Genomic DNA, 27,956 nt, shown 5'->3' on the forward strand with positions numbered 1-27,956 from the left:
CTGATCTGTAAGTACCCCTATGAAAAGCTATGTTTGAAGTAAAACACAGTAAGAAAATATTAGAAACTGTATAGTATCAAAAAGAAAATCTTAACGCATATACTTATATCTCAGCAGTCTTCTCTTTAGAAGAAATTCACTTCAGTAAAGAAAAGTTTTGTTTGAGAAAGGCCCATGAGACTATGAAATAATATAATATTGATTGTTAAATTTATAAGAAATTCTTTGGAATGATACTATGACATTTTAAGAAATACTATCACAAAAGAAATAGAATCTAAATCAAAATATACACTCTAAAATCACTGTAATCATTTCAGAATTTTTCTTTTTTTCTGATTCTAATGTATGTAAAAACCTGATTATACTCTATAGACACTAAAAATCTCATCAAATTTGTTTCGAATTATGATAATGTTGTCAAATGAAGCTCTAAGAAGAGTACTGGGCAGCAATTTATTTCTAGAAATTGTAAAATGTCAAAAAGAAATCTTTTAAATGCTGCAGTAACATATCCAGAGAATAACCACCACCACTGTGGGAAATATATATATATATAAAAATAATATGTGTAATCATTATATTTAAGATGCTACTGAAGAAAACAGTCATTTATTTACAAGCTAACTAAACTGGCAAAGCAGGAATAAATAGTCTAATGCAAGCATAGAAAAAAAGCCCTTAGAATTACAGATTTCTGGGTTTTTTTGGTGTGTATTTCACCTACATTGTTAATGAGAAATATTTATCACTTAGAAACAATATTTAACTACAGAAATAGTGTTTGGTGAGATTTTTTATTTTTAAATAGAAAGCAACTTTATAACAGATTGAACAGTCACAAGCGTACTAAAAACCTAGCATGGAATGCTCACATTATTAAAAAAATGAGATATGCATCACATAAAATCTTTCAAGTTACTATTTATTTAAAGATAGGAGTATCTAATTCAGCATTTTGCTGGAGTAGTTTCATATATTTGGTTCTTTGTCCTTCCAATAATCTGAACATAATTAAGTAGAAATAATAAGATTTTGTTATAGAATTTGTTACATTCCCTCTATTTATATATTTGGGAATACACAAAAGTTAACAAATGGTGATCATTGAAAAGGAGTGAATGGTAAAGCATGTTTATCTTTGCAGTCTAATGCTGAAAGTTAAAGCTCTTTTTGAATTTCTTTGAAAGTTGCAGTATTATATAATTAGATACTTTGTGTTAGTACTCTGTATGTATGTGTGGGGCAAATGACAGCTATTAAAACAATCCCTGAGTGCTGAATCTGAAGACAAAAAAAAATCAATAATTTGGAAGTGATAAAATTTCTTGAGGGTTGCTCAATTTTGCAGAATAAAAAAAAATCAAGTCATGTTGTAATTACACTAACTTTGAAGTACATATAAATAGAGGGTAAATACTGTAAATTTCTATATAATCAAATGGTAATTATGTTCTTATATTTGCCTTCTAAAGGCAAGAGTCATCAAAGACTGAAGCTGGTAATTAAACTGACTCATTTGCTTTCATCAAATTTGTAAAAAGCACATCATAAATCATGTAGAAACATGAGATTTGGGTATACAGTGTGTTAAACTGGTTACAAATATATATGTGATACTCTTTTCATATGTAGGATCCAAGTTGTCAAGCCCATCTGTTTCAGTGACACTGAAGATCTCTGCCTAGGTTCATACCAAGAATTAAATTATCCCATCCCAAAACAGTCATGACACCTCCTCACCTTGTTATTCCTCTCCCTCTAAACAACATCTACCTTTCTGTCAAAACTCTTTTGTACAGATCAATGTGACAGGCTGAATTTGCTTTTATTTCACACTGACATATACATTTCCACCCCCTGTGTTGAATTTTTCTCTCTTCTTATGCAGGAACTCTGTGATCTTCCTCCTTGCGAGTTAGTACAACATACTCGGTGGAAATTTTTGCAACATAAAACAATCATATGGAGATGGAATTAAAGGAGCTGAAGTGTTTGATTTTATATTTTCTTATGGAAATAAAAAAAAAAAATTCCAGGCAGTGAACACAAGAGATGATTGGTTAATTGGGGAGCAGAAAGGTCTATAAATGATATGTTCAGCAACCTAAAAAAGAGGTTCACAGGTTACAAAGTATATGTAAAGTGTAGAAGCAACTAACCAGGAAAGCGCATACACACTATTTAGTTGTCTTTTGCATTCATCTAAATTCACAAAGAAACATGTTTGCCCGAGATAGCAAGATATAAACTTCAAACCACTGTGGATTTTTTAATTTTTATTTTTTTTTTAAAGAAATATTCTCTCCCAGCTACTCTTCCTATTTTCTTCTTAAAACATAGTAATACTCTTAAAGTCTACACATTGCAGGGAATGTACAGTCAAGCACATAGTATGCACAAAAATCACTTCTGAGAACAGCACAAATTCCTGTGGGTAAAAAACATCTGGTAGAGGGCAAATTCCCCCACAGATTTTGTACTGGCCTGCACAGCAGTGAATATTATTCTCTTTGATTTTTTTATTCCTAAGTTATTTTTATATATATAAAAAGATTCTTCAGAAATAATTGTTAACTAAATTCACAAAAAAACTCATAGAATACATTAGCCTACTCTCAACATTCAGAAATCTGTGCTTTCTACTTGTCAGAGTGAGCAAAGAGATCAAAAATGATGAGTTGCATTAATAAATATTACAAAGTTAAGATAGTATATTTGATACATGAGTTTCCATTAGGAACCAATGAGTCTAAATATGACATTATTACTGAAGTGTTCAAATAATGTTGTAAGACAAAAACATAACATAAAATATATTAATGCAGCTAGTACATATTCCTGGAACACAAACTCCTTTTAAAATATCCAGGATTCCAAAATCTTAAAAAGACACAAAAATCTGCTTTTCTGAAAAGATTTTCTCCATGTCAAATATGTGTTAATCAGCAGCCCTAGCACTTTGGTCATTTTAGCAAATAGACAGTTTCTAACACATAAAATAAGAAAAAAACAGACATTACCAAAGTCCCAAATAGTTCAAAATATGGGAAATAAAACCAATGTGCCTGAAATTATTTTACATTTATATCATCTAAGTATTGTCTTTCATTTACTCTGTAGGCTTTCAATTCTGGAATCTGCTTGAGCTTTGCTGGAGTTAAATTTTGTTTAGAGGAAGAAGTGGTACCTCCTAATTAATTTAATTACATTTTAGAATAAATTTTCAAGACTTTAGACTGATCTATAAAATATGAACATGGTAACCTTCAGGGTACAATCCAGAAATAGTCATCCTCCCCTGTTAGCAGTCGCTAATTTGGAGTTAGAAATCTTACTCAGTTACTGAGGCGGTTTATGAATCTCAACTTGGGACTTTCAGAAACTGGAGAAGGATAATCACAACATCCTAGTGTTGCACCATTTGGCTTAATCACCCTTTTGCAAAAATTCTCACCTTTTGTATTTCTTTCATTTTTCATTCCCCACTATTTAGTCACTAATATAAACTGGATTAGTGTTAACATGAAAGATGAGATTTGCAGCATAATACCCTGATGCCCTCACCAAGAAAGCATGAAACATAGGTTCCTATCCATGCTCTAAGTGAGTACGCAACTGGGTTTATATGAAGACCTTAACTACCTGACCAGACTGACTCCAGACAGAGTCAAAAACGTCTCGTTCCTGCCTATCTCTTGTGTTGCGCTTGATTTGGTAGTCACAGTTGGAGGAGGTCTAAGAGATAGGATTCTGCTGGTGGGATAGGCATGAGAATGAGCACCTTCATGAAGATGCCCCTGGGGCTTTGGTGCGAACTAGGGATTTGAGCAGCTCACTAGCAAGGCGAAGCAAGCTGTAGGTGGTTCTGACATGCTTGCTGGCAGATACAATGTGGACTTAAGCATCACTGAGGCAGCCAAAGGATGACAGTAGATGAGTGGGGCTGGTAGTGGTCTTTTTTTTTTTTTTTCTTTTTTTTTTTTTTTGTCCTACAGTATCATGAAAACTATTTTTAAATAGCTTACATACACGTTTACAGCAGCTTCATGACAGGGAAATTCCAGTTGGATGAAGATAATGTAACAGAGCAGAAAAATCAAGCTCTCTGTCTGGTTTAAGCTATTCTCTAATTCACATTCCAAACATGTTACAGAGATGTAAAGTGGACCCAAAGATTAAAAGATATCAAATCCCTTAGACTTTTGGTCTCAGTTGTTCAGAATGCTACTCTTTCACCGAGTATCAATATTACAAGTTCTAAACACTGTTCTGATTTAGCAGAGCTAACAACCTTGCACCTACCAGCAGTTAACCCATGATACTGTCTATGCATTTAAGCACAACTATAATTTTAAGCATATAAATAGACACTGTTTACATTGAACTCTGAAGACAGTAAAGCTTACTAATGTTTATAAATATCCTCCCAAAGATATACCAAAAGATGGATTTTCTTTTATAAATGTGTGAATATTTTCAACTATGTTGATAACAGGACCATGTCCCCTGAAGTTATTTCAGAGTCCTGGCTGTGGGTGGAGCTGATTCCAGTGTCAGAATCTGTATCATTTATGTCCAAATTAGTCACTCTGTGAACAAAGTCAGGAACTGCAATGCTGGAGCTTCCAGAGCCCTTAGATGGCTCCTCATTTGGTGGAAGCCTAGATTCCACGTTGTCTTTAGCATGCAGTAAATTAAATTCTTCTGCAAGAAGTTCATATTCTTTTTCCTTTTTTTGAAGCAATGAGTCCCTGTATGTAAGCTCTTTCTGAATGCAGCTCAAGTATGAATTGATTCTCAGACCATCTTTCATACTTTTCTCCAGTTCACATTTTACACTTTCCAAATTTGAGTTTTCCAGTTCAGCGTTAGTAGCTCCTTCTGTGTGTACATCATCTGCGTTTTTTTCTTTGCATATATCATGTACTTCTTTTTCAATTTCAGAACAAAGCTTTTCTATTAATTGCTTGTGATGTTTCAATCTCTCTTCAACCTGTGATATTCCCTCACTTTTGTTCAAATATTCATGCATCTCTTTTTGATCATCTGGTCTAGTTGCTTGCTGCTCAGCTTCGTTTGGATTGACCAGTAAATAAGAGTCCTGCACATAATTTTCTCCATCATTGGCTACACGATCAAGATGGAATTTTGCTTCACATTTTTCAATTTCCATATCTAGTTCCTTCATTCTAAGGACTTGCTGATGAATCGTATGATCTTGAGAAATGATCAGATGAATCAACGTCTCCATATTATCTCTCTCTTGCTGAACACTGTCCTGTTTAAGTTTGGCCAGTTTCCGAAAAGTCTTCCTGACAATTTTCTTTTGCTTGTCTATTGGCAACATCTTCATGTAATTTGCTGGGCTGAGTTCCCACTGCTTTTCCACATTTTGTACTACCTTAGCTTCAGCTGTCTTCCACAGTGGAAATGAGAGGAAAGCATCAGACTTTACCAACACAAAGTGCAAATTAGGCTGCTCTTCTCCCCAGGCCTTCCAAAGCCGCAGAATCTTTGTCAAAGGAGGAAGGACTCGCTCTGAACCTCTCCATTTTTCTATAATGCAGTAATCATTGGGTTTTCCAAAAAGGACCTTTTTCTCTCCAAATGTCGCCTGGTGTTCCTCTAGTAGTGCTTGAATCACCTCTGCACAAGTTGTGCGCTTTGTCAGACCACATACAATCTTCTCCTCCTGGCAAACCCAAACCACAATCTCTCTTTCATTTGAAGCCATGTCCTTGCTGGTAGATCTGAAGAAACAGACAACCCAAATTTAAGTTACATTTCTATGGCATAAACGATGTGAATAAAAACTGTAATGATAAACTCATATGCCTTTCCACATTACTGTATTTTTTTTTTTTTAATACATAAGTATCTTCGGAATAAGTAAAAGTACACCCATGTCAATGGCTGCTTTAATATTATTAGTAGTTCAAATCAATGGAAATTTCACATAAACTGTCTTTTATCCCTTTTTGGATATATTTTGATATATTTACCAAGCATGTGTTAACAGTAAGTGACACAAGTTTGTCAATCTATGTCCTCCAGACTCCGCTGGAGTCACATAACTTTCAGATCTGCATATCAATTTGCATCATACAAACACTGCATAAACATTGATAGGCTATTAATATCACTCAGGCTTCTGAAGGGAAGAATCATGTTTCTTAATGGACACTGAACATATGTGAACTTTGAAATACCAGTGAAAATAACAAAAATGACAGAGAAGCATTAGAGCTAAAAAACATGACAGTAAGATAAAACTATAGCTTTTCTGCCACACATGCAGACTGAAAAGCAAGAACACCTTTCTTACCACTGTGATTTTCAGTAGCAAGTCTTCAGAAATTTGAGCCTATTACTAAGTAACCAAACAGTCCAAATCCCTGTGATTTATGACAGAATACAGAGTTTTGAGTATATACGCATTTATTTTCTAACTTTCGGAATGATATAAAAATGTTTCAAAATCTACATATGAATGCCATAAAGTTCTAAAAGTTAACATATTTTTTGAATTTATGAATTCCAGTGAATATGGCATTAATCCGATATTACTAGCTAGTACCAATTTAGAGAATAAAAGATACCTAAATTCAGATATTGAGAATTCCATTATAGTTACTGTAACTCTGTAATCAACAACCAATCACTGGAATCTGGGGAATCAAGCATTTGACCAAATGCAGTTGTTCACATTAGAGTAAAGTGGTAACTTTGTCCTCATCTATCCAACCAGGATTGCAAAAGATTGCATCCGATGACATAAGACCGCTCTGACAATGCATGAGATGTGACAGAAAGTAATTCGTAGGATTAGTACTGAATATTCGTTGCCTGCCTAGACCTGGGGATTTGGCATCTTGCTTAGAATGCTAAAAAAATTAATTCCTGAGAAAATTATATTATTTCATGTTTTCTCGTACAACTTTCAGTTCATTTGAATGAATGAGACAGTCCCACAGGGAAAGCCTGAAATTATAATGACAATTTGGACAGTGTCCTAAGGGCTTAATACCACGTTACTATCTAGTACTGCTTAGTCACAGTAGTTTTCTAGACATTTCAGATGTAGTAGGAATGGACCTAACTTAATTAGGGTTATAACCTGAGATTATTAAAGCAGTCCAACTTGCTGCTTTTTTTTTTTTTTTTTTTTTTTTTTTTTTTTTTTTGTTAACTCAGAAGACAAGTGTAATCCAATAAATTTACCTATGATTGCAGCTATGAGAATCTTGCTGATGGGGAGGCAAGCATACTCAAAAGACAGGAGATTGTAACTGAACAGTAATCAAATCTAGAAGAGTGATTTTTATTAGTACAGAGAAAATAAACTTATTAGTAAAGAAGAGCTCTGTCCAGCAACATTGTTTCATCTCTTGTATCATTCCCATTTAAAAACTTATTTTTTAAAAAATTACTTTGAGTTATGGCATAATTTTCTCATTTCAGTATTCCCTCTTAAAGCCCAGCATTTTACAGTAGTTTTGATTTTTAACTAGTGTTCAGAAGACTAATATATATTTCTTAGACTGCTAAGTATATATATACATATATATATAAAAATGAACAAAAGAGATAATGAATAAGTAGAAATATGCAAGTTAAAAATGGGAGGGAGAGGAATGGAGTACCAGAATAAATGATACTACTGTTAAATATGTCATACACTAAAAATTCATGGGTTTACAGAATACAGGGTACTACAGAAAACTTTTTGTCTGTTGATAGCCAAAAAAAAAAGTTATATAAAACTTGCATAAATGGATAACTGCAACATAGGTCATTGCTTAGGCCACCTGTGACTTGTCAAATGCCTCTCTTCATTTTTCACTGTGGATATAAAAAAGAAAAACAATCCAACGAGACTACAGACTTACAATACAGAAGGATAACAATATGCAAAATGAATTTTCAAAAATACAGTATCTTGTATTCAAAAATACAGTAACTACACCCCATCTAGAAGTAAAATTGTATTACCAGTCTATGGATTTCAACTCAGAAATTTGCAAATAGAATAAAAATAAAATAGGTGTAAAAACATAAGAAATACTAGATGGCAATTTTGAAGTAAAAAATGTATACAAAGACATTTTTAGATCACTGTTTTCAATCATTTTCTATCTGCTTATCATTCACTGTTATTTTATTCAAGTAAAATGCATCTGATTACCTCCACTTTACACCGAGCTATTCTGGGGAGGATTTTTTCTTTACCTTGCTTTTACAGTGTTTAATATACTGAAGTCCACAGCTAGTAGCAGTACTATAGGAATGGATAAAATATACACATGTCAATACACAAAAAACTCAAGCTACTTGAATATATTTTTATACATGCATGTTTATTTATGTATACATATAAAACATTTACATTATAATTATACTGCGAGCTTTTACAGAAAAGAGTAAATTCTGAATTTTGTTATAAATTTTAAATCAAAGTAGAAGTATGAAGTGCAATTTTTTTCATTATTTTTCTCGTTGTTGTTACAGCACTTTTGCTCTTTTTCTTTAATTTAAGCGGAATTAATAGGCCATTTATAAGCCCACAAAGCCACAGAACTCTAATATTTTAAAAATAAATAATTCTTTATTATACTCAACTATGGAAAGCTAAGATGCTGTGACATTCCATAATCTAAATAAATTTTATTGTATAATTCTTTAATTATAGTTAATCCTGATAATGCCAAACAAAAAAAGAAGCTTCTATCAGTCACACCATAACAATCATTGAACACTTGCTTTCAGGATAAAAAGTATGCTAATGCTATGAGCCATCCTTTCATTATACAATTCTTTCTCACAAAAGGTACACAGCAGATTCCGAATATACCAGGTGAAATTTATCTCACCTGGCTACTTGGAAGTTAAAGTTTAAGTATAAAATTATCATCAGAGTTTCTTAGTGTCATGGGAGAAGACTTAAAGACCATCCTAAACCATCTACAATTGGGATGAATTATCACATGAAATTTCTGTCTTTCAATGACTATTAGAGACTGACCTATCTAAACTTAGTTTACAATAGGTAAATACAGATAAGAATAATCCAATCAAAATCTGGCTTTCTTCAAAATCTAGGAGAAATAATAACACGGACAGTGTAAAAGGCAGCAGACTTACTAAAGATAACTAAACATGAGACCCGTGTATTATAACTTCATGGTTTAGTGGATATTAACTTAAAAAATAACATTCACTGCTTGGTTTCCCAGTTACATATAAAAGAAAATCTATAACGTAATTTCAGTAGTAATTAAATTGTAATCCAGTGTACCACTCCTCATCTGGGGTAAATGTTAGTGGCAGCCACATTTTTTAATACATACTACTACAGATGTAGTATTAAAATGGTAACATTCAACAGCAAGCTCTGGTTTTGGAAATTCATTTTAATAAAAAGCATAAGCTTCTCATATTTAGTAATTTCCTGTCTTTCACATTCCTCAGCTTTATACAGAAAGCAAAATAACTGTCATCTTTGAGTAACATATCAACTGAGTCTGTAATGGTTGTTTTTCTAGTTTACATTTTTAGCTTTCTTCAAAGACAGTTTCAAGAACAGCTTCTTCACTACTATCTAAGTAACTTCATTTTTTTTCAGTGGTTTATTGCTGTTGCTGTAGACATCCTCAAAATCTTACAGTTCTTCCTTGAATTCTGCTTCTTTGACTAGATCACTTAAAAATTCTCTTTCTCTCTCTCTTCATTTATGATTTAGAATTGTTGATAATAGAAAAGAAACCTTTTCTTTTAAAGTTGTTTACTGCTTAGGAATAGATAAGAATTTAAGGCTAGGAATGGCCAAAAGTGCAAAACAGAAGTACAAAAAGTACATTTTTTTTTAAACTTCTGCTTTACTTCTACTTTCATCCTTCTATACTTGGCTTCTTTTGTTATCCAAAAGAAAATCTAATCAAGTGATAGCCCTCACACAAGGTGATTGTCCAGTTTTACATACATACTGTATGAAGTTATTATTCAGGCCTAGGAGAAAAAAAAAAAAGATTTATTAAAAAAAAGATATTCCTGCAGTGCATAGACAAAACAAAACCACGCAGGTATGCACGTTGAGCAAAGCCAAAATCTGAAATAATTAAAATGCTGGAAGCAACAGCATTCTGATATTTTCCAAATATAAGGGATGTTCTCCACAAAGACGATATATATCAACCACAATTTTATGAGCATACTTTTAGCAATGCTTCATCAACTTTAAATCAACATGAGCAATTTCCAAAAATAATTTTTGCATATGCATAGAATGCAAAAAATATGAGAACATGTTCATGATCAAAAATGTGATTAGTTATGTCCCTCAGTCATTAAAATTGTTACTAACGAACTTTAAATAATGCAAGTAAAAACAGACAGCACATATAGTAGTACATTGATTCTTTGATGGAGAATTTATAAAACTGTTAATGATTTACAAATTAACCATTACAGAGTTCATACTGAAAAAGTGTCTATCTGAAATGGTTTAGTTCTATTTTTTCAGCTATTTACTGGTGAAATCAACTTTCAGAATGTTAATTTTCAGAAACTGAACAGATTTTATCTGCTATGTATGAATTAAATTACTCTTAATCAGCTGCCATAAAAGTGTATCTGTTATAGAGCACAAAATATCTGTGGATTGGATTATTATTTACCTTTTGGTGCACTGCCACTTTTATTATTATTAATAAATATAATATAAGTATAATATTATATATAATATATATTAAATATATTATATTTAAATGTATGTATTTAATATATATTAAATATGTTGTATATATAATAAATATAATAAATGTAATTATATTAATAATAATAATATTTTAATTCATCACTGCAGCTGCAAGTGGCATATGATCTGTAATTAATTATTCTTTTTGTCAGGAGGATTCTTTCCGCTGTTTTCCTAGTAGATGATATAACTCAACTCATTCTTGTGTTGAAAAATAAGTTAACTTTGTACTTTTGAGATTTTTTTTTCTCCTCAGCTACTTTTTTTTCTTTTGAAGCTTTGCTTACATAAAGATTTTGCATCATGCACGAACTCCAGAAGGCTGCACAACATAACAATCATTTGCAATGAAAAGAAGGCAACACAACAATAATTTACAAACAGCCTCCTATTGGCAATGGTTCAATAATAGATGGTCTGACTTGCAGCGGATCAGAGGATAACTGGAGTTTATCATTTGTAAGGACACAGAGGACAAAATCCTACTGGCACTCAACAGTGAATTTCCTTATCTCCTTTTATATCTGCACCTCAGATCTTGGCCATAATTGCCCATGACAGAAATCTGATAGCTTTCAATAACATTTACCTGATAGGAATAAGGAGAAGCCAAAACTGCAGGGACACCTATAAGCACCCTTCAGATGTCCTATGGGTATAACACAGACAGCCACTTGAGAGCTTCTCCAATATCAGTGACATGTCAATGTATATAAGAGCTAACGACTCCATCAGTCACCACATTCCACTTAGAAAAGAAAATATTACAGCTTTTGTTATTTACTTTTTAAAATCTCAGAATGTTACTGTGCATATACAGGTATATATAAAATAATAGAATACAATCTTGAAAGAAAGGACTAAACATATTTGTTTCTGTGGGATAGGTAGAAAGTAAAGATACTTCTGCCATGTGTAGCAGTCCTTGCTTGAATGAAACTAACTTAATTTGATCCAGTGGGATTTCTGACAGTGATTTTAAGCACTAAACATCTAAAGAACATATCCTAACCTATCCTAAAGTTCAGGTCAAAAGCCCCTCAACAGTTCAGGCACAAATGAACCTCATTAAAAGTCCAAACTAAGTTTTTTCAGATCATCCACATCTAATGTCCCTCCTCCTTTTATGTATGTTCAACGATAGTTTTTTTTTTCCTTACAGAAATATATCTACCTATTTATTAAAGAGTACTGAGTATCTAGGTATTCATGTGACATTTATCAAACTTATACATACTTTTTAAACTATCCTACAGCTTTTTGGCAATTTTCACTCAACCAACCTGTGACTAGATATGTAATTATATTGTTGCATCACAGCAAAAGTAAGTTGAAAAGTTAGACTGATAGACAAATGTTATGTAAAACAGACATCTTGCTACAAATAATTCATTCACAATAAAATTCCTGCTGACTTGAAATTTCAGTGTTAAACTCCAGTTAAAAAAAAAAAAAAAAAAAAGCATGGGAAACTGTGTATCATTCTAATATCTAGAGTATGGACTGTGGTGGCTGAAAAGGGACCTATGTTTGAGAAAAATAAAAAGGAAAGAAAACAAGCGTTTCCTACAACAGATATAAGAGAAACAAAATCAATAAGCAAGAAAGTGGGACTATAAAAGTTCCATTATTTAGTAAGCAGATAGATTTATATAAAGAAAAAAATGAAAGAAATTGTACTAGCTTAGTATTTTACATAAATAGAAAGAAATATATGAAAGACATTTTAAGAGGAATTAACCTCCTTGATCACTAGATAAGAAAGTTACTTATGGAAGATTGTCCTCAAGAAAGTTTGTGTAATAATTGCATAATAACTCTTGTCATTGCTCCAGTGGTGGCTATTGTTTTGCAAAATCTTATTTGCTAAATTCTAGCGTGGGTTTTCAGCTGAAATGACAGAATGTCTGATGTATCTTCTCTTCACTGGTCCTTTTCTCCTGCTTTAGCTCTGAAATCACTTCTATGCCCCTCAGGGTACACATTCTCTATAGATTACATACACATTTTAAATCTGCCTTCCTGTCACACCTATCATTTTTCTATTAGGTATTCAGATGCACACATTTAGTAAGTGAGTATTAGTCAAAAAATGCATGGATTACAGCAACCAAAATGAGCAAGTCTGCTAAATACACATAATGCTGTGACAGATAACTTGCTTACTGGATCAGGTCTGTATTTGTGATTGCCTGCCAAAATGGAGATTTGAGAGCACAGCAGACCTAGCTGTCCACTAAAATATTTTCCAAGGTGAGCAACAATAATATTAATAATTTACTGGGAAAACATGCTTTGACATGTTCATTGCAACTGCTACTGAGGAAGCAAATATGATACTGAAATTGCAGATCCATTAATAGCTCCAGAGCCAAAACAAACACTGCTGTACCCAACAGAAAGAAGCTGGCCCATGATGGGATGAACAGGAAGGCGGACATTTTCAAATTCTCTGATGCTTGCAAGCAGCAGGCAGGTTTAGAATATTAATATAGCAAATACCATATTTTGATGTGGGGCATTGATCAGATCCCATAGCTCACAAATGAGGATAATACTGAATTTTAGCTAGCACAGTCATATTGAAAAAAATAAAATTCTTTGTAGTACCCTGCTGTTTATTTAAGTGCCTACGTATATTTAAGAGTTGGTTAAACTATGCCACTGCTATTGTGCTCCTAATTCTCCACCAACACCTTCAGTACACAGAGGAAGTAGAAACATTCAGAGCTCATCTAGGAGACAGACCTCTGAACTACAAAGTTACAACTGTTATTATTAGTCAGCTAACACAAATGTAGTTTATCTCTTTTTTCACATTAGATTTTTTACAGTTATCTAAGCAGCACCTTGTTGTTTATGAGTTTATGAGATAAAAGAAATGAGGGAAATTCCATAGGTTGAAAGCACTATTTTGTTGTTGTTGTTGTTTTATTAAATGGTTTGACCTTTCTTGAAAGACAAACATATACTTTTTCCCTCCTCTAGCTTTGTTAACAACTTGCTCAGTGAATAAATAAACATAGAACATTCTGAGGTTGAATTTCTTTTGCCAAAACAACTCAATGTTCAGCAGTCATAATCTAAGCTGAAAAAAGGAATAAGCTACAGATAAAGAAACCATAGGATTTCATGCCATCTTTCTGTTAGTCCCTAGGACAAAACATGCCTGGGATCTTCTTATGGACTCCCAGAAACAGAACATAGCTCAGATAATTCACAATGAAAGAACATACAGTCCTGATAGACTTGGCTTCCTTCTACCAATTCCTCAAACATAACCAAGGCTCAGCAAAGCATCTTTTCCTTAGCACCACTGTAAACCCTACTGTAATGACTTCTGTAACTGCTCAAGCAACAGTATGCAGTGAGCTTGGATACTCTAGTCCATGACGGCGAAAAGGAACATCACAGAAACTGGCATTTTTGTTTTGTCTTAAAAAAATCAAAACAAGACATAACACTACCAAAACTCAACTCCAAAATACACCAAATTGTTTAAAATATAACCACCTTAGGCAAATGATTATCCTAAATATTATTTTTACTATAAAATGCAGCTTCATAGGTGATCAATCTCATGACTCATGAACTGGCTTGGATAATCTGATTGCAAACTGACTTTCCCACCTCCTTGCTTGTGCCATCTCTAGTGTTAATCTGACTCGAGGGCTTTCAGCTTGCCAAACTGGAAGAAAACCTACCCTCCCTCATATATATAAACACATGTATATTCATATACCTATATATTCACAGACACAAATGTATATACAGATGCACACATACATGTTTGTGTATGTATGTGTGTGAGTACTGGTCCCTGAACGTTGTCCTACGGTGTCACAACAGAACAGGTGGTGCAAAGGAGATGGGGGTGTGGTCAAGAGCCTAGTAGGGGGGTTACGACTGCCCTTTCAGCAAAAGCAATCCTTTAGATCTTCAAGGTCATTTTCTGAAAGACCACCCTCAAAATTACGCCTCAGTATTTCAAATCTGTCTCACTGGGCATTAAAAAATTAAGAGTGATGCGAGGGAGCGTCCAGAGTCAAAGACGCAGTCTCATAGAGATTAAGTCAATGCTCCGTTTATTGCAGATTCCACCACACTTTTATACAGTGAACAGTMAGCCGCACCCCTGACCAATCACGGTTTTACACGCTCTCCTCTCGCCTCTGTCTCGCCACTGTCTTCGGGGCTGGCATCCAATCCCTTATAAGTTTACCTATAAGGTTCCGGATACAATACCTTTTATGCCTAAAAACAAGTGCGCCACAGCTACTGTCCAATTAGCTTCATGGTCACACAGCAGCCGGACAGCTGCCTTTGTTTTTGATCCGCTGATGGAACAAGTACACTGTCGGCCTTGAAGTTAGTTATCTACTAACAAGGCATCCTGCCTGCTAATAGGCACTGTACGGCCATCCTTGGAGCGGGCCCCAACATAAGAGTACTCCATAATTTTTTTTTTTTTTTCAAAAAAGGTCAAAGAATGGTCACATGAGCACCCAAACTGTCATTCCCTACCTTTACTTCTGTGACTTTTTCTTTCTCATGTTCTCCCAGAATAGCACTTTTGTATATCATTAAACCTAGATCAAGCAGAAATTCAGTTTGACTGAAGTGAGAATGGCAGAATGGGCTTATACATTCTTCTGTATTTCACCTCTGTAATAAATCTTACAGTCAACACCCTTACTTTGAAATTATACTATATAGTCTGTTTCACATGCTTTCATTAAATTATATTGAAGATATCACCTAAAGGGTCATTAAGACCTCATTTACAATCAAATTCTTTTTTTCCTCCGTTTTCAAATTTCTGCCTTGAACTTTCTGAAAGGTAGTTCAATGACAAATGTGTTCCATTACATACAATATTCAATGAGATGAAAGAGAGGAAAAAAAAAAAGATGACAGGATGAAGTGGACTCTCATATAACTTCTCACTGAAGAGCTCAATTGAATACTAAATACATAACTATATTAAGAAAAGCGGATATAAATTAAAAAAAAAAAAAGAAACAAAACACGGAGTATTTAGTGTCCATTGAAAATATTGAAAATTGTGGGCAGTTTATGCATTCTGGTAATTTTCTAAAACTGCTCATCAGTCAGTGCTTCCATATTAGTTACTAAGCCACAGGTTGAAAGGGTTTATGAACTATCACCACATCCTGTCTGTAGAAGCTACTGGGCAAACAAAACAAATTTTTAACTTTACTGACCAGACTCTACCCCTAGCAATGGGTAAAAGAGAGCACAGTAGCTTGCAAAACTTGTTCTATCCAGTCAGCGTTTAAAGATGGGGCATATAAAGAGGAAAGAACTGCCGTCTGAAAGTAAGGTTCATACTGCATCAAAAAGATCAAGACAACTGGAGGTCACGATATTCCTATAAAGGAGAGAGTATGGACAAGAAAGAGATACACAGAATGGTGCCTCATAGCACTCGCGCGCGCACACACACACGCACACACACACATTTTAGCAGTGAGAAAGTAAAGGAAGCTGACTGGAGAGGAAAGGACATTCCACAATTCCATTTGAATTCTGAAGTATGTGGCTGAGAACAACTTAACCCCAAAGATGGTCTGGAACTACAGTGAAACTATTAAAATGAGTAAAAGCATACCTTTCCCTCTTCTAGCTTAAGCTAGGAAGGGCTCATTTTTGAATCCTCACTGTCTTTTGACACCTTAGCTTTATTATAATGTTTACTAGGGGAACTGGCCCTTATGTTCAGGTTATCTGCAAAACACCTCCTGGAAAAAATCTCCCATGAATGCACTACAGCGTCTGGAGACAATAATATAACTGGCCCATGAGGTGCCATGAGGTGCCAGTAGACAAAAAGATGGTGTACGATACCCAAACTTCCAACTTCATCTGATTCTTAGATATGCCATACTGTTTATCAGTGGTGCTCCAAACTACACATCCAGATGAGTTGGACCATAAAGGTCTCTTGTTAGACTGTCTACTATAAGCCTACTGAATGTGACTGAAGAAGTTGTACAAAAATTCCAAGTAGCTAAACTGAAGGTTTACTTTAGGTAATAACTCCTAGTAAAAGCCATGTGAAAAACTGTGAGGAGCACATGGGGGCCAAAGAAACTCTGAATTCAGCTCAGCTGAAGCTGGAAGAGGATCTGTGTCTGTGACTATAGGACAAGAAAGTCCCAAAAATCATGGGTTTAGTTTTGTGAGATGCCATCTATGGCACAGTGATAGTGATAATCCCAGGAGGGCTGTGACACCAGAAAGACTCTGCAAACTACTTTAGTACAGAGAAATTCAGATTGCATCAACATTCAAATTAATCTAATGCTTCATTATTTCACATATCCAAATGTCTTCACAGCTAGGGAACCTTTCAACATAACAACAATGAAGATGACTTTATATCTTAGGGAGTATAAAAGACAGTTTACTTTTGAGAAGACAATTCACAAATTGAATACGTACAAGAGCAACACCTAAATGCAGTCACTCTTCCTTCTACCATGCAATCAACTGATGTTTGGAGAAATACAGATATTTAACATGCTTCTGCAATATATTCACATTATACTTGTCACCTTCAACTTTTAAAGAATCCTTGTATCTACTCAGTTTTATGCCTATGTATGCAATTTACAGAAAAGCCCATGTTTGTATGTCATGTATGATAACCTGTTTTTTGTAATATATTATATTGCATACTAGATGTAGATAGCATTTAATACATCTTAGATCTATAATAAAATATATGACTGAGTTCCTTATGTGCTATACATATTGACATATTTCATATAGGCATTTATATTCTAAACATATATTTATCACACATACTTTGCAACTCATGCATACTTCTTTATAGTGAATTCACACACTCAAAAACTGTGGGCAGTAATGTTTCCTATACCTCTTAGCTCAATAAAAATGAATTCAATTCAGTTTGTTCATAGTCACACAAATCTTTATTCTTGCATCCTGTATCGTGCCTCAATGAACGTATACAATAGACAATACTCATTTGTGCTAGAGTTCCAGAAGGTATTGAGGCTTTGCAAATAGTGGGTGATACAAGCTTTAGCTGCCTTGCAAACTGCTGCACTTATAATCCCTTCTTTCCACAAAAAAAGGCTACAGAAGAGCTGGACCCCTAACAACAGGATTTGTTAACACCAGCCGGTTCAGCAGGAACTGATCAAAATTAGCTAGAAATGCAAACAAAAGAGTAGGACTCGAGCACTTACTGTTAGACCTCATTCAAGTGTTCTACCTACACAGAATTTTAAAGTAAATGCCTGAATACTTTCCCCAGTAAAGCCTTCAAGAAAAGTCTTTGTCTTTCTTCTATTTGCTCTAATTAACTAGTACAAGTTAGCACAAATTGAAGAGGTGCAACAGGAAATGCTGAGAGAATTCCAGATGATTTAAGAACCTTTCGGACAAATGGATGCAAAGGATCCAAATTCAAGTATCTCATAAGGTATTTGGACTATGAGGACACTTGGCCGTACTCAGTGACATTAGACATGCTTTGGAGAGGGCTATTAGTTGAGACTTCATGGCTGAAAATCTGCCTTTTTGGTAGGATATGAGTAAGATGAATAACTGCACAGTTCTCAGAACCTGTGTGAGACTGGCAATGACAGCATATGAATCTGGTGAATGCTGCTAGCTAGAAGTCACAGCCACAGGTTTTAAAGACAATTTTGTGAGCTTTGAAGTTTCTAATACATGGTTTAGGTAGCTTCAATGGTGCTTAAGTACCAGAGTCTTCTTTGTAAATCTATCTCTTATTACTTACTTTCATTCAGTATGTGCCCATATCTTCTCTTCTGTTTACAATACTTGATAGAAGACATAGTTTTTCATTTACCTAGCATCTTGCTTTGCTTCTATCACAAGATAGACAATTGCTTCAATATCCTTACTGAATTTATCTTCATACCCACTTCTAGTACGTAAACCTTCCTTTAACAAATCCAAACTCAAGGAAAGTTATGCCTTGTCTGGATGACTAGCTGCAACAGAGTATGTCTGAATCAAGACATCTATAAACTTCCTTTGCCCCTACGAGTTCTTAGGCCTTGTACAAAACAGAATGCAATACATCAAATTAGAAAATGGAGATCATGCAGTAAGTAAACAGCAGTTTACAAAAGTGATTATGTGACTTGTCTGGCATCATGTAGGAATTTTATGGCAAGGGACAGGAATACTATCCAGGTTATTATTATACAGTCGTCCCTTAATCATATATCAGTCACCTGTAATTCACTGCTGCACTATTTGCTTTTTAATTTCTAAAATGAATGGTACAAAAGATGGTATATGTTCAGTACAGTATTAATTAGGTCCCTTGCAAAGTCTGAGCATGCTCCACGAAGGCAGGATGTTCAGAGATGTTAAGCTTCCCTTTGAAAGTGATTTGGGTGGAGCTCATCTCATCTATTTAGAATGTAGATGTGCAGTTGAAGATAATTCTCTAAGTTTCCTCTGTAATCAGTGACATAAGATAGGTACCTCCAAAGGGGTGACTAATAGTCATCTAAGGCAGAATGAATTGCCCTCTGGAAGCATTTAGCTGTACTCATTAACTACAAAGAGTACCAAGATGACTAGATACCTGTATTTCCAATGGCTAAAGACTGGTAAGATGCAGCTCAACATTTGTGCTGCACTGTCTACCTGAATTTTATGAACTGTCTGACTGTCACTAAAAGCAAATATTGTAAACATCCACAACTACTCTTCTAAAAATAACTCATAACTTTGTATGACTCTTCTAATGACTAAACAAACATGAATTCTGTCTATCTAGTGCTTAAAGTACCAAAACTAAATATCTGGGAAAGTAAAATAAAGTCAATAGCAATCTCAAACCTTGTTAGGAAGATGGGTTTCCTAAGAGAGTTTTTTGGTAAAACAAAATACCAGTATTTATGGAATGGCCCTGGGGATATAGAGGCAATTAATAGGTTAAACAAGTACAGTTAGTAGCTTAGCAGTCAGTACCGAAAAAGTCTGACAACAGACACTACCCAGCAAAACAACAATTCAGCATATCAATTTACCAGTTACAAACCCAACAGAAACACGAGCAAATGAAGATCAGCCTCTGATATTGCATTTATAAATATCACGAAGCCACTCTTTGATCAGTAGGAAGAATCTGATAAATTCCTGTGACAAATGAGGCATAAAGTATTTTGTCAAAATACTGCCTCAGCTACTGTTCTGACTTTTTTTTTTCCTCCTCCCCAAGTATATACTGTTTTCATAGTGGAAATAGACCTCAGTACTGTGATGTTGAATTTGAAAGAGATTGGGAAAGCAAACAAAGATATTCCACATGGGTAAAGGAATCTATTACAAAAAAAAAAAAAAAAAAAAAAAAAAAAAAAGGCAGGTTCAGGATTAAGGGCAGACTCTTAAAAATCAGGAGTCTTTACTACACAGCTCCTCTGAGTTCATGCATGCTTACAAGTTAAATTCATGTAAACATATTTACCTTGACAAAAACAAAACTTGGTCTACAAAATTATTACAGCACCGTTACATTTCTAAAAAAATGATTTTATCTGTGAACAAGAAAATGTTATGCTTTGCCATGTTTAATTTTAACAGTGCTAGTTTCACATTACTAAAAGGAGGGCAAATATTTTTTTGTTTCTCTAGAAAGTTGATTGACAGTTTTTGTCCTCCAAGTAGATAATTCAGATTTATGCATTTCATTCATAGTAAATTTCATATCGCAGTGAAAACATATTTTCTTTGCTTTTATTAATGCTAGTAATGTATCCTATTAATCAATGTTAAAAACAAAACAAAGCAAATGAAAAAGGAAAGCCAGAGGTTTATACCACATCCAAGATAATATATAATAAGCATAAACGAGTGGCTTGGGTTCTCACCTATAACCCTAATGCTCCAAAATACAGTAGGGTCTTGCAGCCACTTACCACTTAATATTAAATGATTCAGATTGGCACAAACATGTACTTTAGTTTTTTAACATTAAAAATAAAGTTACAAGATACTTTATTTTCATGACTAGTAAAAACTTTGCATGCTGACTTTTTACCTGACAAGTTATCTTTCTCTTCTTATGTTTACCTCACAAGAGCACCTCTCAATCTTTTAAGAAACATGATAGGGTTTTTTTTTTTTTTTTTTTAAATGTCTTTTCTGTATTTTTTGCTGTTCGCCCAAAAGCAGTTTTACCAGAAGAAACCTTAGACTGCTGAAAATTTCTCTGTGAAGCATGAAAGAAATCAAAACAAAACAATCTGTGATATATTCTCATTTCTTTGTGTGGCAGCCAACTCTAGTAGATTGTATGCAGGATTAAAAACAAGGAACTCCCAGGTTTTAGTTAATATCTCCCCTACTAACTCACTTTCACACTGCGGACTTCTACAGAATTTGCACTGTCTAGTCATGCCCTACTTATTCTCCTGAGGCATGCAAACACTATCCAGATTACAGTTAAGGAAAATCAAGTATCCTTATTTGTAGTTCGAAGTCACAAAGCAAGTTAGTATCATTATCACTATTACAACACATGTTCCTTGAACATATTTCTGGATAGGCCAAGACAGGCAAAAACAACTTCTGAGTGGTTCTGGAGCTCAACTGAGCCAATTTTCAGAAAGATGTTCAAAAATTAAAAACAACAACACCCCCTTTCTTTTTGACAGGGCTCCCTGAAACCTGCAACTCTCAAAAATCATTAATTATATCCTTTATATTTGTGCAATGCATGGAATTGAGAAATGATTTATGAGAAGTACTCTTTATTCTTGCAAGAATTCTGCAGTTCCATCAAAGGTTTACATCCCCTGAAAGTAAAAATTCTATCATCAAAATTTGCATGACAGGTACTGCCCTCAAACGCAGTATATATAATCTTTGTGAAAGGGAGACACAGGCATGAAATAGATGATTAGTCCTGGTACAAATAGTCCTGAAGAGTCCTGGTACAAACCAATAAAGTGATTTGACAGAAACTTTCAGAGACAGCTGTATGACATTAGTCTGTATCACAGCATCATATCTACCTGAGGATTATATTCAACCATGTATTTTTAATACCTCTTCCCTGTAGAGAATTGTTCCTGCCTTTGTTAGGCAAACAAATATAATTGTCTATTTTTTTGTTCCAGTTCCATTAAGTGGATGCTTTTTCTTTGTATTCGTTGTCAAAGCTCCTTTGACTTTTTATCTGTAGTTTCCAGTCTTGAAAGTATCACACACACAAGAGAAACTTTAGAGGGACAATGATAGCTCAGTTCTCTCTATGCATAGAACTGGCTACCACCATGGTCAACATACTAGGCTTAGTGTGTGGTCTCATGCAAAAAGTTTATCTTGCATCATCCTTCTTGTGACCAGTAATAAGCATCTGCCTACATACCAAAAAAAAAAAAAAAAAAAAAAAAAATTGAAGAACCTAATTAATGTTTGTAAAGTGTTTGTAATGTTAATGCTTGAAAATAATAGTGTTTAAGAACATAATTCTAAATTATTATCTTTCATTGTATATAACCAAACAAAATAAGATTTTCTGAACATTACAGTATGGTTTTGTATTCAAAAGATTCTAGCTTGTGCTTATCATTGATTTTTATGAAAATTACTAGAGTTAAAAAGAAAAATCCCCATCCCTCTACTGACATCATTAGGCATGCAGCAATGTCTGATCCTTTTCCCTGAACATAAAATACTCCTTTTTCCTTAATAAAATAGGAAATCACCATTAACCATTAAGATTTTTCTTTGGTTACTAAAAATATTTTTCTTTGTCTTAAGTGTGTTTGCTTGACTGTAGATTATAATAGTGCTTCAGATTAGTTTAAACTTAACCTAAGTTCTACTCTTTCTTTACATGGTGTAGTATTACACACATTTATTAGTCATTTTATTTACTCCACTGGAATGAAATTGCTGTCTGCCCTCCTGGGATAGTAGATAATTAACTCTTTAGAAATAAGGTTAGTGTTTTGCTAGACGAAAACTCTTCCTGAAAGTGAACAAATGTGTACAGAGATTACTAGAAAACGTATGCAACCATTTTGACCCCTGAGACAAACTTGAGAAGCCATACTGGTAAATAAATTAGAAAGTATGAGCTCTGGTGAAAAATGTAGTTCAGTAGTTCAGTAATGCAACTCACACTAAAGGAAATGTGAAAATAGTGAGAAGAATATTCCACCATTACTGAAAATAAAAATCATCTTTTCCTTTAAAAAACTTAGTACAGATTACATTACACCACTGATGCCAGATAAATTTTCATCTACCCCCTCCAGCATACATTCCAAATCCCAGGTAGTCTTTCATCCAAAAGCACTTATATAACTTTATAAAGATTTCTCTCAGAGTATGTTCATCCAAGGACAGAAGTATTAAGACATTTCACATGATCTCATTAGACTTACAGTATAGTTCACATGCAGTTCATTCAGATAAGCAGCTGATCTCCCAGAACTTTTCCAATCTGCACCCAAAAGCTGAGTATTTTCAGTTTTGCTTCACCAAGGCTTAAAATGCAGCAGAGTGCACTCAACCATGGAGCAGTAGGGGAGCTCAGAGCAATATTCAAGTCACTGAGCTAACTAGGTAGACAGAGAAACTACTGGAGGGAGGGAGGGAGCGAGGGAGGAGGGGAGGGAACATGATAATGTTAGGCAGGTATCACATAGTTGAAGTCTCTAATCCAATTCATTATCCTGTACTGTAATATAAATCCTGAGAGAATAATTGAATATTATTCGCATTAGGGAGGGGCCTCTGACTGTCCGGACAGGAAGAACTCCCTCAGTGTGTAACCTAATGAACGGATATGCATAGTCTTTATCTCTGCAACAGTGCAGAGGAGATGATTAAAGAGATGCAGACAAAAAGAGGAGGTAAAGTTGAAGAGGATCGCCTCCTATACAGGAACACTATGCTAGCTATACATGAACACTATGGGACTGAGACTTTGAGGCTAAAAATATGGAAAAAAATCTGGAAGGAAGAGCAAAAGCAATAAATACATTTAAATAATAACAGATTTGCAACACTACTCTTTCATCATCAAACAGTACTGTGGGTTCAAGTGTGTTATATGTCAATAGAGGATACAAATGGTTGTGGTAAACATAGGACCAGCATCAATTACATTGGCAAAAATATTTCTGTGGCTATTTGTACCTAACGGCATAGCCCTAGAGTTCCAAGGACAACTAGTGAAGAAGAAGGAGACTCTGGTGAGTTTTTTTTTTTTTTTTTTTTTCCTCCTCCTCTTGGCATACAACCAAAGACTTACAGGAACATTCTGGCTGTAATGAGTTCAGTTAAACTTCAGATGAAAAACCCAAGGACATGGCCTCGGTGAAAGAGAAATACCAATGGAATGAACTTTCTAGGAGTGAGATCACTGGGAAGATAGCACATGACAAGTGAGTGATATACCCAGATATCCTTAAGGTGAGGAGTAACATTTGAAGTGATTAAATTCTCAAAAGCGAACAAATCTAGCAACCAAGCACAGTGTAGTCTTAATTTTAGAGAATCAATGGGAGAGATTACTGTGTTACTTAGCAATCAAGCAACTTTATACAGTGTGAAACCATAAAACATATACACTGTAAATATATATGCTTTTGTTTTGTTGCTCATACTTGAATAGGAAGCTGCTTTGTCTCTGTGAAGTGCAATGCATTAGATCCATTCTAGATATTATCTACAGAGAACTCAATACCCTTTCTCAGACTCCATATGATTCAGTCTTTGGCTGAGCATTTCCTCACATCATGTACCTTCCGAAGAGTAGCATCTTTAAGAGGTTTACCTAAAAATAAATCCCTTCAGGTTTAGTCATGTCACTGAAACTAAGTCCAGCAAGAAAATATCATTTCTTTTTCCCCCTTTCTTTATTGCCTTATAAGGTGCTGCCTGTCCCTATGGATCATATTTGGATCTGCTGATGGGTGGGGCCTTGCTATCTTTTGGGTGTGTTGCTCCCCAGGGGACACATTAACAAGTATATGCATGCTCTGGGAACTATAATTATTTCTGGATGACATACGAGGTCAGAGAATAGTGTAAAACACTCCTCACAAGTCTTGAAAAAAAGATACCAAGATATCACTCAATCTCTTGCTGCCCAACAAAAATACATCATGGACCAGTTCCCAGCTGGTGCTCCTCTGAAATCAACTCGGGGCTTACAATGGCCTGACAGTGTTTACCTAAGCCTTACACTATGCATGAACTGTATTTCAGCAGCCCAAGAGAGTAGTGCAGACTGCACATCTCTCAAGCACCAGAACCAGTTCAACACAGGTTTGGTCCTCCTGGGGTTTAATTGCAGTTTCTTTGTCTGGAGGCTCCTTCCTGTTCACATAGCTCACACACAGAGTTAAACTCTTTGTTTAAACGCTAAAATCTTTGGGGTATAGGCTGACATTTTATGACTTGGCTATGAAGAGTCTACTACAAAACAGGGTCCTGATCCTTTATTGGGACCTCTAGGCAATGCTGCAAGACAAGCACTAATTACAGAGGTGTCACCTTGTTATCTGAGCAAATCACTGTAACAACTCCTTCATTTTGCTTCAGGCTCTTCTCCAGCTATTTTGTTGCCTTGACTAAGCCATTTAACTCAGTTTTATATCCTCCTCATGTAAATATAGTATTTACTTCTCCAACATAGTTAATGGTCATTACTCTTCGTGAAAATGCAAAGTGGGCGGCAGGGCAGGCGAAGGAAGGATAATGTTTGCTCTCTTTGTGCTCCCCACTTTGCTGGGTATTTCTTCTCTTAATAACTGAGTTTCTCAAAGACATAGGCAAGCACTAGACCTAAAAAATAAGTAGCCAGTTAAATTGCACATACATACATAGGCATACAAAAGGACACGTGTGTCCTTTCTGGTCCCTCTTTACAGAAAGGCTCGATAAGGCAAGGTAGACTAATGAACCTTAAGGTCTGACTTGACATCTGCTGCTCTACTAAACATAACTAAGGATTTTAATGTCACTTGACTTCCTATTCAAGATTTACAAATGAATTGGCAAAGATACAATCATAATAAAAATATATTATTTCACAGTTCTATGGTAATGCGAGGCCCATTTACTAAGTCTATAAGCAGAGTTTGAATTGTCAAAGTTCAGCATTGAAAATAAACTTCATATAGAGAGAAATTCACATATTTGAACAGGTAATAACAAAATCCTTAAAGTAATTATGTAGTTTGTTTTGTTCTTGTCACCTCACCCAACCCTCACATTTCTAATACCCACCCCCATTTCCATAGTCATAAAACTTTTAAACCACTTCTTGTCCACTTTGCCCTAACAACGCTTCTACCCATAAAGGCATTAATTTAATAGGGGGATCAAATGAAAAGAAAATATTAAATGCTCCCTGTGATGTTGCCTTCAATATTTCATTTTTTATTTGCTATTTAAAGCTTTGGATTATGTTTCTTAAGGAACACAATGTCATATCAGTGAATCTAATCAGACCGATGCAATTATTTTAAATGTCCAAAGAAAAACAGATTCACAGGAGGGAGTGGAACTGTGTTTCTTGATTTAACATCATTATTCATACATTTGATGACAATAGCAAAACTTATCATTGAATAGGAATAAATATTCAACTTTGTGTAAAAATCAGTTTGATAAAAAATAAGCTCAAGTACACCTTCCTAGATGTTTTGAACATTGGACAACTATATAAGAAATACCTATAAGAAATACCTATACAAGAAATATATAGTTACCAAAATACTTATGTAAGAAGTAACCTAGAGTATTCGTATTTTAAAACATTGACTAAATGTAGTTGTTCTACTTTTTATTTCATATAATGTAATAAATGACAATAAATATATACATAATGTATTAAATTACCATAAAATGTCTAAACAACAGCCGCACCTCCAGAACTACTCTCAGTTTATCAAATGAAATAAAGAAGAAAGTATCAAAGCAAAAACCTTCACTTGTATCAAAATAGGGATGTTTTTACACATCCAATTCTATTCCTCCTGGGGAAAAAAAAAAAAAAAGATGGTCCCTGGAGTATCCTTAAATATGAACCAATTTTCACTGAAGAGCAGGAGTTAGAGTGGGGAAGAGATTAGAAATGATTTGTGAGATTATCACTGAGCCAAAAAGTCAGTGATATGTTTCTGTAAATCTTACTTAGACAGGTCAAGCCACTGTAAATTCTATAGAGACCAAAGTAGTGTGTTCTCACCAACAAAAATGTACACTTTAATGTCCTCCCCACACTTAAAACAATTACATACTTCCCTATGAAGCATTTTTGTGCTTTTTTCACAATTTACGTGGATGGCATGTGGAAGCACGCACAAACTGAGGGGCAAAGTCCTCACAAAGAAAATTTGCAAGGATTTCAAGGAGTCCACACGCCTGGCACTGTCAACTGGCCCTTTTTTTTTTTTGGGGGGGGGGGGGGGGGGGAGAAGCGAAGCTTAGCTCAGGGTTATGTGTAATCAAAAGTTTCCTTGTCCCCTTTCCTCCCCCCGACTCTCCAGTCTCGTTGAACACCTCGGACTCCCCCAGCTCAGCTAAAGGCTGATTCCTCCCAGTTGGAGCTCCTCCACCCTGGGAAAGTTGGGGAAAGCGGAGCACAGAGGGAGCCACAACCAAGCCATGAGGAACTTGGTCGAGGTTTTTTTTTTTTTTTTTTTTTTTTTTTCCCCCCCCCCCCCCCTTTCTTTTTCCCATGCGCGCCCGCGGACACTTACCAACCACCTCTTCCTAAGCGCCGCTCCAGTCCCAGGTCGTTAAAACGAGGGACTTAACTGCTTTGGACGCGGAGGGGTCGTAGGGGAGGTTCAAAGTTAGGGAGAGCGATATCCTCCCCGCTCCTAGTTTTACCTAGGGTTTAAAGGGGCCGGAGCGGAGGCGGCTGGAGGAGCTGGGGGGAGCGCCCCTGCCCCTCGCCGGCTCCCACCCCAGGTGAGCCCCAAAGCCGTAGCTCTCCGGCGCTGCGAGGTGCCAACACGACATTCTTCCCAGAACGGAAAAAGTAAAGGCGGGAGGAGGGGGAAGTATAAAAGAAATCCATGAAAGAAATCCCTTCTCCCTCTTCCTCCACGTACAAAGAGACTTTACCTGTTTTTATGCCGAGCTTTTAACAAATTCCTTCCAAAGGGAGCCATGATCCCAGCGGCAGAAGCAT

At 35.1% G+C, this 27,956-nt stretch overlaps 1 protein-coding gene across 2 annotated transcripts; it reads right to left on the bottom strand.

Annotated features, from left to right (window-relative positions):
* Positions 1-4,022: 4,022 nt before the first annotated feature.
* On the bottom strand, positions 4,023-27,956 carry RASSF9 (Ras association domain family member 9). Of its 2 annotated transcripts, none has more exons than XM_026049722.1 (2): positions 27,890-27,956; positions 4,023-5,753 (listed from the first exon to the last, which is right to left on the bottom strand). In XM_026049722.1, exons 1-2 carry the CDS (start codon positions 27,934-27,936, stop codon positions 4,484-4,486), a joined length of 1,317 nt encoding a protein of 438 aa, XP_025905507.1. In that variant the 5' UTR covers positions 27,937-27,956; the 3' UTR covers positions 4,023-4,483. The 2 variants fall into 2 exon arrangements, with proteins under 2 accessions (XP_025905507.1, XP_025905508.1); XM_026049723.1 differs by lacking the exon at positions 27,890-27,956 and adding an exon at positions 27,520-27,544.

The sequence above is a fragment of the Nothoprocta perdicaria genome, unplaced genomic scaffold (assembly GCF_003342845.1).
Source record: "Nothoprocta perdicaria isolate Ctin4 unplaced genomic scaffold, notPer1 scaffold_61, whole genome shotgun sequence".
NCBI classification, from domain to species: Eukaryota; Metazoa; Chordata; class Aves; order Tinamiformes; family Tinamidae; genus Nothoprocta; species Nothoprocta perdicaria.